At 43.1% G+C, this 16,607-nt stretch overlaps 1 protein-coding gene across 1 annotated transcript in view; it reads right to left on the minus strand.

The window, feature by feature from the left end:
* MYCBP2 (MYC binding protein 2) overlaps nt 1-16,607 on the minus strand; it is a 407,094-nt gene that overhangs the window by 275,180 nt on the left and 115,307 nt on the right. Inside the window, exon 17 of the mRNA XM_026662219.1 lies at nt 11,212-11,313. Within this exon, the coding sequence (XP_026518004.1) occupies nt 11,212-11,313 (102 nt within the window). The remainder of the gene's footprint in view (nt 1-11,211; nt 11,314-16,607) is intronic.

A 16,607-nucleotide genomic window follows, 5' to 3' on the forward strand; every position in this document is an offset into this window, starting at 1 on the left:
TGGTGTAGCAGAGAGGTTTGCCTCTTCTTCTATCACAAGTATACTCATCGTCATAGCTTTAACTAACATCTCTATCCCCGTGACTTAGATATTATTCTCTACTGGACCACGCCCTTTCTGTTCAGTTTCCTATTTCCCAGATCCTGGATGTCTTGCCATATGCTCAAATGCAACATATCTAACACTTAACACTTCTTTATCCCCAAATCTCTTTTGCATCTAAAATTCTCCCTGTCCTGACTCTCACGTCTGGTAATATTTTTCACTCTTCTCCCTTTCTTCTCATACAGCTTCTATCATTACATCAAGTTTTATCTTCACAAATCTAACAGTCCAGGGGGAGTAGGAGCCAGGGAAGAGGGAACTGGGAAAAGGAACATGGGGGGAGGAGGGAGGGCAAATTGGGTCTAGCAGGGCAAAGAGACTAGAAGAGGGGGAGGGAGGAGGATGGAGAGAGAGAAGGATTGGCTGAAGAGCCAGGAGGGGAGAACTGAGACTTGCAAGACAAGGGGATGGAGGAGAAGGCAAGAACTGGGACATGGAGTCCAAGAGCTAAGTGACAGATTAGCTGGGCAGTAAGCTTGGGAGTGTGAAGAGAAACCTGAGAGATGGAGACTGGGACTTGTTTGGTGAGGAAATTGTGATTGGGACAAGGAGTTGGGGAGCAAAGAGACAGGCCTGGGACAGACGGGAATGGGCAGAAAGGTCTGTGAACACTAGAGCACACTTCCACCCACAGCCTAGAATGGAACCAAGATTACAGAGTCTTATCATTCCTCCGCTGTCAGCAAATGTGTGAAATTCACTCACAAAATGTGTCTCTCATCCCCCTCTAGTCCTGGTGCACGCAAGGATGACAACCTACTACTGCTATCAATTGCTCCCTTAGCTCAAGTGGCAGAGACCTGTATGGGACATTTTAAGGTTCAACCCTACTGATGAATCATGTCAATATGATGGAATTTCTGGGTTTTCTTTTCCACTTTCCTTTTTCAAAAACCTATAAAATTACACACTAAAATTATTAGAAGAACATTAGGATTGAAAAATCAAGCACTCAAAAGTTAGGAAATGCCAGAATTAAGGTTGCGTGGGCAACTTTAATTTGGATCCTTTAATTTGTGCATATGCATTATGGTATAGTCTTTAATTACATGGTTATCAGTTCCTCCACAGGACTGCTGCCTTATTCTCTGAACAAGTTGGACCTGCTCTAAGATGAATCACAGTTGTGTAGAAGGACATTTATCTGGAGGGCCCTTGCCTCATCTTTTGCAAAACTATGTAGTAGATGAGCCAGTATGTTGCAGGAAAAGAAAGGAGGATTTCATGATTAAGGGGTCATATAACACATATGGAGATCTGGATTCCACCCCTGCCTCTGCCAAAGCGTTACTACATAATATTAGGCAAGTTATTTAAAACACTTTTCACAGGTTATCACTAATTGTGTGTTCCTCGTTTTATGGATGCCCAACTTGAGACCCTTGGGTCTGTTTCGCAAAAGTGCTAAGAATTCACAGCAATAAAATTACGTCAATGGGAGCTGTGCTTTGAACATATTAAGTGCTATATAAGTACTCTAAAAAAATCAGATACAGTTTGTCTCAAACTGGGCAGCCAAAATTAGTGGATACCTTTCACCTTAGTCTCTATGCTTTAGTTCTTCATCTATAAATGGGGATAACAATAGTCCTTCACCGCACAGGATTGTTGTGAAATTAAATAAATTAAGGTTTGAGTAGCAATCAAATAATGTAGTGATGAGAAAAAAAATCCCAAAAAGGTTAGTAGCAATTGGACATCTAACATAGTGAATGCCAGTGAAAATGAGGTAGGATCAGATGCTACAATATGGAAAGAACAAGTTAAAAATTACTTAGACAAATTAGATGTCTTTAAGTTACCTGGTGAAATACATCCTAGAATACTCAGGGAGCTGACTGAGGAGGCATCTGAGCCATTAGTGATTACCTTCGAAAAGTCATGGAAGATGGGAGAGATTCCAGAGGACTGGAAAAGGGCAAATATAGTACCCATCTATAAAAAGGGAAATAAGGACAACCCAGGGAATTACAGACCAGTCCCCTTAACTTCAATACCCAGAAAGATAATGGAGCAAATAATTAAGCGATGAATTTGCAAACATCTAGAAGATAATAAGGTGATAATTAACAGTCAGCATGGATTTGTCAAGAAAATATGTCAAAGCAACCGAATACCTTTCTTCTACAGGGTAACAAGCCTTGTGGATAGGGGGAAAGTCATAAATGTGGTATATATTGATTTTAGTAAGGCGTTTGATACTGTCTCACATGACCTTCTCATAAACTAGGGAAATGCAACCTAGATGGAGCTACTATAAGGTGGGTGCAGAACTCGTTGAAAAACCACTCCCAGAAAATAGTTATCACCGGTTCACAGTCAAGTTGGACAGGCATATCGAGTGGGGTCCCACAGGGATCAGTTCTGGGTTCCGTTCTGGTCAATATCTTCATCAGTGATTTAGATAATGGCATAGAGAGTACACTCAAAGTTTATGGATGATACCAACTTGACAGGGGTTGCAAGTGCTTTGGAGGAGAGGATCACAGGCTAAATATGAGTCAACAGCGTAACACTGTTGGGGGGGGGATCCCATCATTCTGGGATGTATTAGCAGGAGTGTTGCAAGCAAGACAAAAAGTAATTCTTCCACTCTTCTCTGCACTGATCAGGCCTCAACTGAAGTATTATGTCCAGTTCTGGGCACCACATTTCAGGAAAGAAGTGGAGAAATTGGAGAAAGTCCAGAGAAGAGCAACAAAAATGATTAAAGGTCTAGAATACATGACCTATGAGGGAAGACTGGAAAAACTGGTTTGTTTAGTCTGGAGAAGAGAAGACAGAGGGGACATGATAATAGTTTTCAAGTACATAAAAGGTTGTTACAAGGAGAAGGGAGAAAAATTGTTCTTGTTAACCTCTGAGGTCAGAACAAGAAGCAATGGGCTTAAATTGCAGCAAGCATGGGTTAGGTTGGACATTAGAAAAAGCTTCCTGTCAAGGTGGTTAATCACTGGAATAAATTACCCAGGGAGGTTGTGGAATCTCCATCATTGAAGGTTTTTAAGAGCAGGTTAGACAAACACCTCTCAGGGATGCTCTAGATAATACTTAGTCATGCCATGAGTGCAGGGGGTTGGATTAGATGACCTCTCGAGGTCCCTTCCAGTCCTACAAATCTATGATTGTATAATCATTATGTATTCCTAGCATGGTTTGAATAGTGTGGAGTAATAAGGCTTGTGGCCACACACTGAACAATGAGGATAAAATAAAATATCAAATAGCTGCTCACTGAGTGAGCACTGGTCATTCTATTCACTGTATGAAGAGGTCCTGTAGAAAGAAAGTAATATGTGATCACGTAACTGAAGACTACACCATAGTGCACACAAGGGGTCCAAATTAAGGTTGTCCAAGCAACCTTAATTCTGGCATTTCCTAATTTAATCATGCCTTCAAGACATTCTTTTAATATAATTTTGTATATGTAATATACAATGGCATGCATGTGCAATTTCAAAAGATAAACTTCTTGTAAAGTTGAAGCATCTACACGCAGGAGCATGCAATAAAGTTCCTCCAAAACCACAAGAGTATCTATACTGCTGTGATATATATTGAAGAGTGGATTCCAGTGTTTCAGAGTTTTTCATAAGATATCACTATATATTAATATTTGTTTGTTTTATACTGGTTAGTATGCGAGAGGTTTGAGTTTGAATTCACATGAACTAGGTAAAGGGAATCAAATGTCAAGGAAATAAGTTTGCTTTAAGTAGGGTTACCAGATAGCAACTGTGAAAAAACGGGACAGGGGGTGGGGGGGTAATAGGCGCTTATATAAGAAAAAGTCCCCAAAAATGGGACTGTCCCTTTAAAAACGGGACATCTGGTCACCCTAGCTTTAAGTAAACATCAGAGTGAAGAGCCAAAGAACTCAGCTTTTTCTTGATCTATCAAAAGTAAATTACGTAACAGTTAGGTGGGTTTGGTTTGGTTTGTAAATACAAGATCCTTCACATACTATGAAAAAAGTGTAATACTAGATACTGAAAACACATACTATACTATGAAAAAAGTACAATAGTAGATTCTGGAAGCACCAAGATAATGCTCCTTATATAACTATAAAGTTAACTTCATCAAATGTTTAATGAAAAAGTAACACTTCGAATAACTTATTCTGCTGGAAATTAAGAAGGTTATTCAGTGACATGTAATAAGCAGTACTATTGGTAACTTTATTTCAAGGAAAGGTCAACAAAGTGACATCTTGGATAAATGCTAAATAGATTTAAATATTTAACCTGTTATAATCCAACTGCAATTACCATGTGATTTTTTTCTTCAAAAAAGTCATTTTAATTGTCATATTGCTACCGTTTAAAAAGCTGTGAAGTATTAGCCATATTAAAAATAGTTTTTAACTGTTCAGCAGTAAGTAGTTAAGTACATTACTTGATTGCATATTAGAAAACCATCAGCCATCCATTCTTATATGGAGTGTTGTTGTAACTGTGCTGGTCTCAGGATATTAGAGAGACAAGTTAGGTGAGGTAATGTCTTTTCTTGTACCAACTTCTGATGGTGTAAGAGACAAGCTTTCAAGCTTACACAGAGCTCTTCTTCTGGACCTGGAGAAGAACTCTATATAATCTTGAAAGCTTTTCTCTTACCCCAGCAGAAGCTAGTCCTATGAAAGATATTACTTCATCCACCCGGTCTCTCTAATTAGCCACCCACTAATTAGACAGTGCTAGATTGTGCTGTCTCAATGTCCAGCAGCTTTGGCTAAAAGTGTGATGCAACCAATTTCCAGATTTTTTCTTCTCACTTTAGGACAGTTACCACTAAGCTTACAGACTTCCTTTAATATGGGAAGAAAACAAGCACACCAAAGTCTAAATCTAAATGAAACTAAGCACCAATTTTATACCACAGTGAGAGTAATCTAAGGGTTCCTGCATCAAACTGAGAATGCTAAGAACTAAACTAAAAAGTAAACAAGGAGCATTTACTCTTACCATATCTTATAACACACTGATTTCTAAATATTTTAATTCCTTTTTAGGAATGGTAAGTTTAAATAAGCCTCTTCTCTTACGCTTCTGAGCAATAATAGAAGAATCTTTGAGCTGAAAATAGACTGGCTGAAAATCCTAGGCTTCTTTTAAGTAATAAATATTACAACACCACCAAAAATATCAGTGGAACAACTGTAAAAGTAAGCTAAACTAAGGCACCCCAATCTCAACCGTGTCCTGCTGCACCACAAGACGGGGCAGTATATCTGACTGCTTCATTGCCTGCTTTCCTGACAGAATGTGTCAGCCCCAAGAAGAGCAGGATAAGAACTTAAGACTGGCTCTGCCTGAGTCTACAGAGTATCTAGAGAAGGATGACTCCCATCCCCAACATGGCCAACCAAGGCAACCCAGGAGAAGTGAAGCTGAGAAATTAACCACCACTCATAGCTCCTTAATTCTCTGTGCTAGCCTTGAAGTAGTAGGTTAATGCAATCTAGAGATTGCACTAATTTGCTCCAGCCAGCTGCAGTCACCAAAAGCCCATACGCCACTTGGGGACAGTCCAAACTCAACACGCTCTATCCAATTCTCCCTCCCTGCTCCTGAGACAGCCTTTGAACCATGAACAAGCAGGAGAAAACTATTTCTGCCAAGCCAGAGTGGTCACCAAGAGACTTGTGGGTGATTTATTTATTTTTTTAATAAACTGCTACATGAGCTGAATAGCTCAAATATCTGCCCCCAAATTATGGATGGTGACCACCTGAGTTATTTTGAAACAACACATTTGAACCTCCGGCTGAAAGCTTGAAAACGACAAATCTACCAAGACTGATGGACACTAACACATCATCATAAGAAACCAACAGACCATCATGACAAACTGATATTTTAATCATAGCTGAAATGGAGACATACAGCCACACCCCAATATATACACATATAGTCCAGTAAAATTCCAATCCCCAATTAGATAACTAGCAGTATATTGCAGCTAGTCCCTGAGTCTTCAAGCTTCAGTTTTGGTAAACTGTAAAGCTCTTTAATGCTGAAACTGAACTCCTGCAAAGCTTATAAACTATGTGGGAACGCTGAGGCCTTGTCTACGCAACAGGGAAAAGTCGATCTAAGTTACGCAATTTGAGTTACATGAATAGCGTAACTCAAGTCGATGTAGCTTAGATCTACTTACTGCAGGGTCCACACTACATGATGTTGACGGGAGAGCATCTCTTCTTGATCCAGTGGAGTACAAGAGGTGACGGGAGAGCGATCTGCGGTCGATTTAGCGGGTCTTCACTAGACCCGCTAAATCGACCACAGATGCATCGATTGCCATGCAGCAATAGCCAAGTAAGTATAGACAAGCCCTGAGTTTCAGTCACGCAGAGCTCAACAGGACTGAAGTCTAAGGATGCCAGATGATCCAAACTAAATTATCTTGATTGCTTGATTGAAAGCAATCAAAATATACAAACACAGAGAACACCCTCCAGTAAACACATACGAATTTATAAATGTATATAATAAAGCATATTTGTACATACAATTATATAGATTTACATGTTTCATATATCTATATAGATATAGATATATACACACACACACACACACACACACACACAGCATACCCTTTTTTAAAATATATAAAATGTGTCCATTCCCAAGGTACCTGGGATGGATGTACTAATTGCTCTATGACAAAACGTTTTAAAATTACAAGAGTTGAAGAAAATCAAAACAAAACTAAAAAGACTCCACCTATATTTCTACCCATTTACACCAACTTCCCAACCCTCAGACAGCAGCATGTTCAAACGGTGGGCCATGTCCCATGCCCTTAAGGTCTAACATGGGCTCTGTCACACCTACAAGAGAAGTGAGTTCCCCAGAACTGTTGACTCATGCAGTTAAATTGGCCTCAATCAAGGAAAGAGGCAGTTAAGACCGAAACCATTCAGAGGCCTGTAGATCAAAGTAAACACCTTGAACTACATACAGAAGTAAAAAAAAAAAATCTAGTACAATTTAACCAGTATAATGTTCCCTGAAGCTAATATCTGCAAGCCAGCAGAAAGCTGTATTCCAAGATAGATTCAGCTTCCAAGAGACCTTTAAGAGTAGCTCTCATCCAATCCGAGCTAGCATGAATATGTCTACTTGAGCCAGGCATCCCACCCCTAGCACCAACTACAGATGCAGATTCAGATTAGGACCCTGTGGTACCCCACAAGAGAAATCCCTCTAAGGTGGACTAAGGATTACATAAGCAATCCTCTGGGACCTCCCACTGAAACATGTAATTCTATCTACTCCAGCTATCATCCACAGAGGTGTCAACAATATTTCATGGTCAAAATATATGAAAGGTAGCTGACAGATCTAGGGAAATTAGCATGGACACTTGGGACCACTGTCCATCACTAAGGAGATGCAACCTGGACTGTGGGACTGATGAGCCCTCCAAACCCACCAACCTGTGCTGCTGATGTCAAGCGACAAACCTCTGACAGGCACTGCACTTACACAGCCATCCACAGGCAGGAACACACCCAACTGAGTTACATGAATAATCTCCCAGCCACTCATGAACCATCAATGGAGAGGCTTCAGCCAATTCCCGCCCCAGCTCCCCAGTCTTGCACCCCAGAACTGTACCAACTTGCACTGATCAGAAGCCTTCCCAGTATAAGCTCATTACCTAGTTCGCCACTTCTTCAGAGGAAAATGGACATACACCAGCCTTTGTAACCTGAGCTGAGAGTCTCTTAGCACTTTACCTAAAACTGTGTGTTTTTGGTTGAAGTATAAAAGATTTATTAACTACAGAAAGGTAGATTTTAAGTGATTACAAGTAGCAGGCACAGAGATCAAAGTTGATCACCTAAGAAAAAAAATAAAAACAGAGCCTAAATTCTAACTTAAACAGACTAAGCAAGATTTGAACCAAGCAATATCTCTCCCTAACAGATGGGAACCAAGCAATATCTCTCCCTAACAGATGGTACAAGCAGGTTACATTCCTCAGTACACAGACTGGACCACTTTCGAGCCTGGGACCAAACTTTCCCAGTTCAAAAGTTTTTTTCTTGCAGACTTTCTTCCAGCTGTTAGAAAGATCATTGCTGTGACCTAGGCTAGCCCATCCCCAGGGCGTACATCCCTTCTCCAAGAAGCCTCTGAGATAGTATATTGTGCGTGGATAAGCCGTTAACGACCGTCTGGCCGGTGATGGCTACTCCTTTGTTGTAACTGAAAGGCTGGCCATGGGCATTCCCAACCTTTACAACATATTTCATTAACTCATAATAATACTTCATAATTTCACATACAATGATAGTACATACAATCTAACAGGCTATTAATGTTTAATAGCTCAACATTTTTAAAATGATACCTCACAAGACATACTTTGTATAAATCATATCAATTATACGAGAGTGGTGAACATGGGGGTTCCAGGGTGCTACTTTGATGTACAGAGTGTCACAAGATGATAAAACAGTTAGTGCTAACAGAGCATCCACTGAGTCCTGTGTGATTAAATAATGCTCGGTGAATGTGTGGGAAGACACCCAGATCACTGCTTTACAAATGTCCGTGATTGGTACATTGGTCAGGAAAGCTACTGAGGTGGAAAATGATCTCATGGAGTGCGTTCTAGTCCCTGTCGGTGTTTGCAAATCATGCTGATGATAGCAAAGGTTAGTACAACTGGAGATCCATTTTGAAAGCTTTTGTTTAGATATGGCTGATCCTTTTGATCTTTCAGCAATAGAAATAAATGATCTTGGTATCTTTCTGAAAGGTTGGGTTCGTTCAAGATATAAGGCATAGCACCCTTCTAACATCTAGCATGTGGAACATCGCCTCCCGTTTATTTCCATGTGATTTAAGGAAGAACGATGGAAGATGAATAGGCTGATTTAGGTGGAATGAGGAAGGTATTTTAGGTAGGAACTTTGGATGTGGTCTTAATGTAACCATCTGGGAAGATTGTACAGGGAAGTACACCACGAGAGCCCCTATTTCTCCCACTCTGAGTGGATGTGATGGTCACGAAAAAGGCCGTTTTCATAGACAGAGTTATGAACAAGCAGATTGCCATAGCCTCAAATGGGAGATCATTGAGGCATCGTACCACTATGCTGAGGTTCCAAGGTTGAATGGTATCTCATACTTCAGCAGTCCTAGGTGGCAATGGGAAATGGGTAGGTACCGCATGCACATCCGGGGGTGAGATGTGTACTGCAGCAACATTGGTACGCAGCAGTGGAGACTTCGGTGCATTAGACACTAGTGTATTGGGAATCTGAATTCATTGGTATCATGGAAGTAATTTGCCTCGGTATCATGGGGCACATATGCATCAGTTCTGTTGTTGACAATGTCTTCAGTGCTGGCGCCGTAGATGTTGTCAGTGCCGATGTACCTGGTGCCACATGACTATTTGGTGCTGTTGGTACCATCTTTGAGACTCCAATATTTTTCTTACCCCTATTACCTGATGATGCCATCTTGTCCAGTCCTGCCTTCTTGGGGTCCTTGAATTTATTGGTGACAACATTACCAGAGGCCTACGAGGCTTCACAGGTATTCAGTCTCATATCTGTCAGTGCAGAAGTTACTGATCTCTCGGGGACCTCTTTCTTTTTGGTGGCTCCTTTTTAGGCGAACTAGAAGCTTGCTTTTTAGTGTCTTTTCACAAAGGACTCTGTTAGTTTCTCTTCGTAACTAGCAGGGAGGGTGGCACGGCTGATGTCGACGCCAACAGCAACTGTTGTCCAGGCAGGATTCCAGGACCAGGGTCTAAAGCTGAGCTTCCGTCGGTTTTAACTTCAGCTCATGATTTTTCTGAGTCTGTTCCTTACGTTTAAGGCAATACATACATTTTTGGGGAACCCGTGCCTCTTCCAGGCAACGAATGCAAAGGGAGTGACCATCACTGACTGGAATGGCCTCCCAGCAGTAGAGGCACCGTTTGATTTTGGAGGATCTGAGCATAACACCCTTTATAGGGATCACTTCTCTGAAGGGAAGATATGTAGAAACTACTACTCTAATCAAGGGGATAACGATAAATAACGAAAACAATTTTTTTTTGGAATGAAGAAAAAAAGAACGGTAACAACTCTAAATGACTAAAATCCTAACTGAAACACTATCACTATGAAAAATGAGAACACAGACACTCAGAAATCGCTAGAAAGGACTCTTCTAGGGACTCCATCTCAGGACAAGGGCAGTTGAAAAGGAATCGAGGCCAATTTGGCCGAACAGCACTATATAACCGCCAAATGTGGCGCGCAAAGGGGGAAGTGCATGTGCGGCACAAGCAGGCACTACTACTGATAATCTCAAATCCTAGGTACACGGACGCAGATACACCTAAAGTGGAGCACTCATAGGGACATTACTCAGAGAAGAACCACTAGTTCCCCCAATCTTATTCCCATTTTAGCACTTACACGAAGTGAACACATTCCGATGAGTAAGATTTTGGGAAGGAAATACTCATACATCCCCTCACAATACCTTCATGGCTCTCTTAGGTATTTGATACAGCATTAGCTATCTGTAAACATATGGACTGACAATGGGTCAGCAGTCTTATCCAACAGTTATCAGTAATACATGCACAACAGAGGACCCCATTCTTTCTTAAATCAAAGACTACAAATACTTTAGTAGCCACCAATGTCACATTGAACAGCACAGCATCGGAATGCTGACTCTGACCCTGTGCATCTCAGGTGAAATCTCTAATGGTGTTAAACTTTTAATTGCCTAATCAAAGGCCTAGATCTAAATTCTCAGCTGTTTTGTCTCCCATACTCACCATTATAGGCTTAATGGAAGCCAAATTCTCAAGCCACTACACAGCAGTATTACTGAATCCTTGCAGGCCTTTTCTGTATTATAAAAGTGAAGTGGTATATTGATTTTTTTTTTTTTTATCTATTGAGTTCAATTAGTGCAAACCTCTACTGAAGATACACTTAAACCTGATTTTTGTTTCACGTTTGACAGTTTTTAAATAGAAAAAAGGCCTGTTTCGTAAGGCCTAATCAGTTTTTAGAAACGGTGTGCATTTATCCTTATTTTAGCCTCGACTCAGTAACAAATAATCTCTTACCTCTCCCTTCCTCCAATCTATGCCTCCTGTTTACACGCTGCCGCTTTTCCTCTTGCCGTAGCTGAAGGTGCTCTTCAATATTAACCCCAGGAACAGGGACAGCTACATCAATTAATAAATAAAAAATACAAAATCTATGTTTAAATAATATGATGAATGTGACAAAACCTAGTAACAGCCAAGAAAATCAAAGCTAAGGCTCGATATTTTGTCCTTTATAAGCTCTGCTGAGATGTTTAGGAATAAGGAAAGGCGACAACATAATGATTTCAGAATGGACTGTCAGCCTCAATTTTGGATTTCTTTACTTTCATAAGTCTGTCACAATTTCAACATTTAATAGCTTTCTGTGCTTCCTATCTATTAGCTAAACACAGTTTTAGAGTTTGTTAAAAGAGTTTGGTTGTTTTTACTTTTGCCCCAAATTTCCAGTAAACATAACACAAGAGAACTTATATGTTGACAAATTCTATTTAAAACAATAGTAATCTATTTAAACTTTTCTTTAGGTACCGCACATATGACAGCAACATGAAAATGAATACCACAACATTTCAATTAGCAGCTCATTTTAGAAATAGTTGCATGATTTTTATTAATTCAATTAATATAGATCAAGATTGTATATCAACCTTGTTATTTTTGGCATGTTGATCAATTTAATACCAAATTATAACACCTTGAAAATAGGGGTTTGTAATGGAAAGATTAATACAAACTTAATTGCAGGCACAGGGTGACAGAGAGACACTAATATTAAAATACCCATAAGCTTATTTAAAATATGATTCTACTCTGAAAAGTGACCGTGAAAATGGCATCTTTTATCCAACAGATCTCCTTGATTGTATTCAGCGTTACATCTCCTTATTTAAGTGACAGAAAGAGGAAGTTACTTACCTGTAACTGGAAGTTCTTTGAGACGTGTGTTCCCAATTTGGATTCCAAATGTGGGTGTGTATGCATGTCACACACCAGAGCCAGAAGGTTTTCCTTGAAGTGTCCGTTAACCTGCACATGCATCGTACATCCCCATGTGCTCACAGTCAAAGGTATAATAGGCTGTGCGGGTTGACGCCTCTCCAGTATCCCTCTTACCGCTGAATAGTCCAATCCGCAGCAGAGGGTATGGAGGGCAGGTATTAGAATCCAAATAGGAACCACACATCTCAAAAACAGTTACGTTTTCTGTAATAGGTGTTCTTTGAGATGTGTTAGTCATGTCCATTCCATATTAGGTGTGTACACTCGCCACATGCACTGGTGCCGGAAGTTTTTCCCTCAGCAGTATCCGTAGGGGACCAGCTCTGGTGCCCTCTAGAGTGGCGCCTGCATGGCGTGGAATAAGGGGCACTGCTGGCTCCCCACAACCTCAGTTCCTTCTTGCCAGAAACTCCGAAAGTGGGGAAGGAGAGCGGGTCATGGAATAGACATGAGCAACACATCTCAAAGAACACCAGTTACAGAAAAGGTAACTTGCCTGTCTTCAAGTGCTTGCTCATGTCCATTCCATAATAGGTGACTCCCAAGCAATACCCCTGGAGGTGGGTAGGAGTTCACAGACGTGCACATTGCAACACATCTCTGACGAACCCAGCGTCGTCCCTGGCCTGCTGAGTGATGGCATAATGAGCGGTGAACGTGTGAACAGAGGACCATGTTGTGGCTCTACAGACGTGTGCCCGGAAGGCAACCGAAGACGCCCGCACTCTCGTCGAGTGGACCCATGACAATCGGCAGTGGCCGAACCCCGCCAGGTCGTAACAGGTCCTTATGCATGAGGTAATCCAATTGGAAATCCTCTGCGAGGACACTAGGTGACCCTTCATCCTATCTGCTGTAGCGATGAAGAGTTGAATCGATTTATGGAAAGGCTTGGTACATTCTAAGTAGAAAGCCAAGGCCCTGCAGACGTCCCGGGCGTGAAGATGCCTCTCTTCACTGGTCTTGTGCGGTTTGGGACAGAACACCATGAGGAAGATGTTCTGGTTCATATGGAAGGTGGAGACCACCTTTGGCAGGAAGACGACCTTCCATGACAGGTAGGAAAAGGAGCAGGAACTCGTGGCTCAAAGGGTGGGCCAGTGAGCCTAGAAAGGACCAAGTTAAGATCCTACTGTGGGACAGGAGCCTGTACCTGTGGGAAGTGTCTCGCCTGTCATGATCCCCTCAGGAATCTGACTGTCATGTCATGGGAAAACACTGTCTGTCCTTGGATCGGCGGGTGAAAAGCAGAGATGGTCGTGTGATGCACTCTAATGGAAGACTGTGCTAGGCCCCAGTTCCTCAAATGAAGCAGGTAGTCCAGGACAGCCTGTATGGAGGAACGCGAGGGAGAGATGCCCCCTTCAGACGCCCAGCAGGAAAGCCTCATCCTCTTGGCCAGGTAAGTCAGTCTAGATAATGGCTTCCTACTTTCCAGGAGGACCTGTTGGATTCCTTTCGAACAGGTCCACTTCTCCTGGTTCAGCCACTCAGCATCCACGTCGAGAGGTGGAGGGACCCGAGGTTGGGGTGTAGGAGTTGACCGTGGTCCTGTGACAGTAGGTCCGGTCGGTTGGGCAGGGGCCAGGGAGGGGCCACTGACAGGCTCATGAGCGTGCTGAACCAGTGCTGGTGAGACCATGTCGGGGTGACCAGGACTACCTGCGCCTTGTCTCTCGATCTTTGCCAGGGCCCTGCTGTTGAGCAGAATTGGAGGGAACGCGTACATCAGGCTTCGTGACGACGACAGGAGGAAGGCATTGCTCAGACCTTGCAGAGAAAAAAAACTGGTGGCATTTTCTGTTCTGTCTGGTAGCGAACAGGTCCACTCGGGGAGTTCTCCACCTTTGAAAGATCATGCAGGCTACCTCTGGATGGAACGACCACTCACGGTGGGAGGAAAAGTCCCTGCTGAGCTGGTCCACCAGCATATTCCTGATGCTGGAAAGGGGACAAGCTTCCAGGTGGATCTTGTGGCTCATGCAGAAGTCCCATAGATGGAGCTTCTCCTGACAGAGAGCCAACGAGCATGCTCCCCCTTGCTTGTTGATGTAGAACATCGAGGCTGTGTTGTCCGTCAGGACTCATACCACCTTTTCCAACAGGTGGGACAATAAGACTCCGCATGCTAGCCGGACTGCTCGGAGCTCTTTGATGTTTATGTACAACCGCGCTTCATCTGGGGACCACATCCCCTGAGTCTGTAGGACGCCGATATGCACCTCCCACCCAAGGTCTGAGGTGTCCAGCACCAACTCGATGGAGTGGGGAGGGTTGTCGAACAGAACCCCTTCCAGGGCTGTTCTGTGGTGGGCCCACCACCACAGCAAGGTAAGTATCACCTGGGGAATGGTAATGATCTTTTCCAGGGGGGTCTCGGGACTGGGAATAGACTGTCACCAGCCATTGTTGCAGGGGTCGCATCCTGAGCCTGGCATGACGGACTACGTAAGCACATGCTGCCATGTGGCCCAGCAGGTGCAGACAGACCCTGGCTACAGTCAGAGGGAACGCACAGACTTTTGCGATGAGTTTCGTCAACATGTGGTATTATTGGTGGTCATCTGGTGGAAATAGCAAGGAAAGAATAAATGCCTCATCTGGAGATGAAGATGCAGCAGTGGAGACTGGCAGTACTGGTTCCATATCTTCTTCCTCCTTGTACACCGATGGTGCTGCAGGACGAATGGGAGATGGTTGATATGAGACGACCAATGGTGCTTGGCATCCCTGGTAGGGATTCGAGTGTGGCCACTGCCGGGCTTCATGGGTAGCAATATCAGGCCTCTGAAGCACAGTCAAACTGGTGGATAGTGCAATCTGGGACGTGATTCCAGATTCTGATATGGAACGGAAGAAAATGAGGACTCTGTCTCTGAGAAGCCCTCAGACTTGGAAGATGGGGGAGTAGGGAGTGGGGGGGGGGAGAAGACCGCAAGTACTGGAGGGCTGCATGTGACAACAGAGCGGGTCTTCCTGGTAGCAGGAGCAAAGGTACATCCAAGGGGAGGATGGTGGTGAGTGAAGGTCCAGAGAGCAGCAGAAAACGCAGATGGGGAGAAGCAGTTCCTCCATGGACAGAAGCGGTTCCAGTCATCTGGGAGTGCGAGGCAAAGCTCCAGAGAGGCCAGAAGGTCCACATGGAATCAACACAGGGCAGTTTGAATGTCTGTGCAGATGGATCCTTGTGCAACCACTCACCTGACCTGGTGGAGCTCATGGAAGAAACTAGGAGCTTATGAGCAGACCCAAACCAGGATCTGCTCTTATGGCCATGGCCATGTTTTTTTCCCTTCATAGTAGGGCTTGTCTGTTGCCTTCGGTACCAACGGATCCAGTGCCTGGGAGGTGCTGGGAAGGGCACTCAATGCCAGTGACGGATGCTTCACCGTCAGTTCCGCTTGTCCCGGATCTGAAGGCACCTGGGGGAGCATAGCTTCCTCCATTAGGAACTTCCAGAGGTGAAGTTCTTGAGCCTCCCATGTTCAGGGCATTAAGGATTTGCAGATAGCACAGCTGACCGCAATGTGGGCCCCGCCGAGGCAATATAGACAATGCTGGTGCTCATCACTCATGGAGAATGAGTGCGGGCAAGAGGCACAGTTCTTAAAGCCGGGAATGAACGGCACAGTCCCCAGCCGGAAGCGAGTCCCCAAACAGGGGAACAACTACATTAACTATATCTAAGGATAAAACAAGTATAGAACACAAACAGCTTAGCTAGAACTATGTACAAGAATGGATGAAAAGGCCACTCTCTTAGCTAGGCTAAGAGTGCAAAGGAACGGGGGTTCAGACTCAGGGAAGTGGAGAGGCATCGACCCACGCAGCCTATTATACCCTCAGCTGTGAGCATGAGGGGACGTACGACTCAGGTGCAGGTCAATGGACACTGCTAGGAAAACCTTCCGGATCTGGCATATGGCGCACATGCGTGCCCATGTTTGGAATCCATATAGGGGGACCATCACTCGAAGAAGCACAAGTGTTTACTGATTTTACTCCTATTAGGATCACAAAGACAACAAAGCTAAGTGGTGGAATCTAGTCTTCCTTGTGTATCAACAGAAGTGTTCACAGTATTCCAACAGCTTACTTATGCTCTGCAAAACCATCTTCAGAACTATGTACAATAAGAAAACAATCCATCTTCAGATTCAGACCACATGTAAATTTGCAGGACTGCCAGTTAGAAAAATATATTCTTAATTGTAAACTAAGCATAATCAATTAAAAAAACCCACAAAAGTGGAACTCTACAGTGCCATTTCCACAGATTCAAATTTCAGAATAAAGGATCCTAATGTGTCCCATCTTTTTAAAACTGACAGTAGTCCAGACTACAAATTATGCTCTTCAGCAAGTAACAGGACAATCTCTCCTTTAGAAACAGGCAGCAAATAATTACAATG

This window comes from Terrapene carolina, unplaced genomic scaffold, assembly GCF_002925995.2.
Source record: "Terrapene carolina triunguis isolate 2854851 unplaced genomic scaffold, T_m_triunguis-2.0 Scaffold21, whole genome shotgun sequence".
NCBI lineage: Eukaryota > Metazoa > Chordata > Testudines > Emydidae > Terrapene > Terrapene triunguis.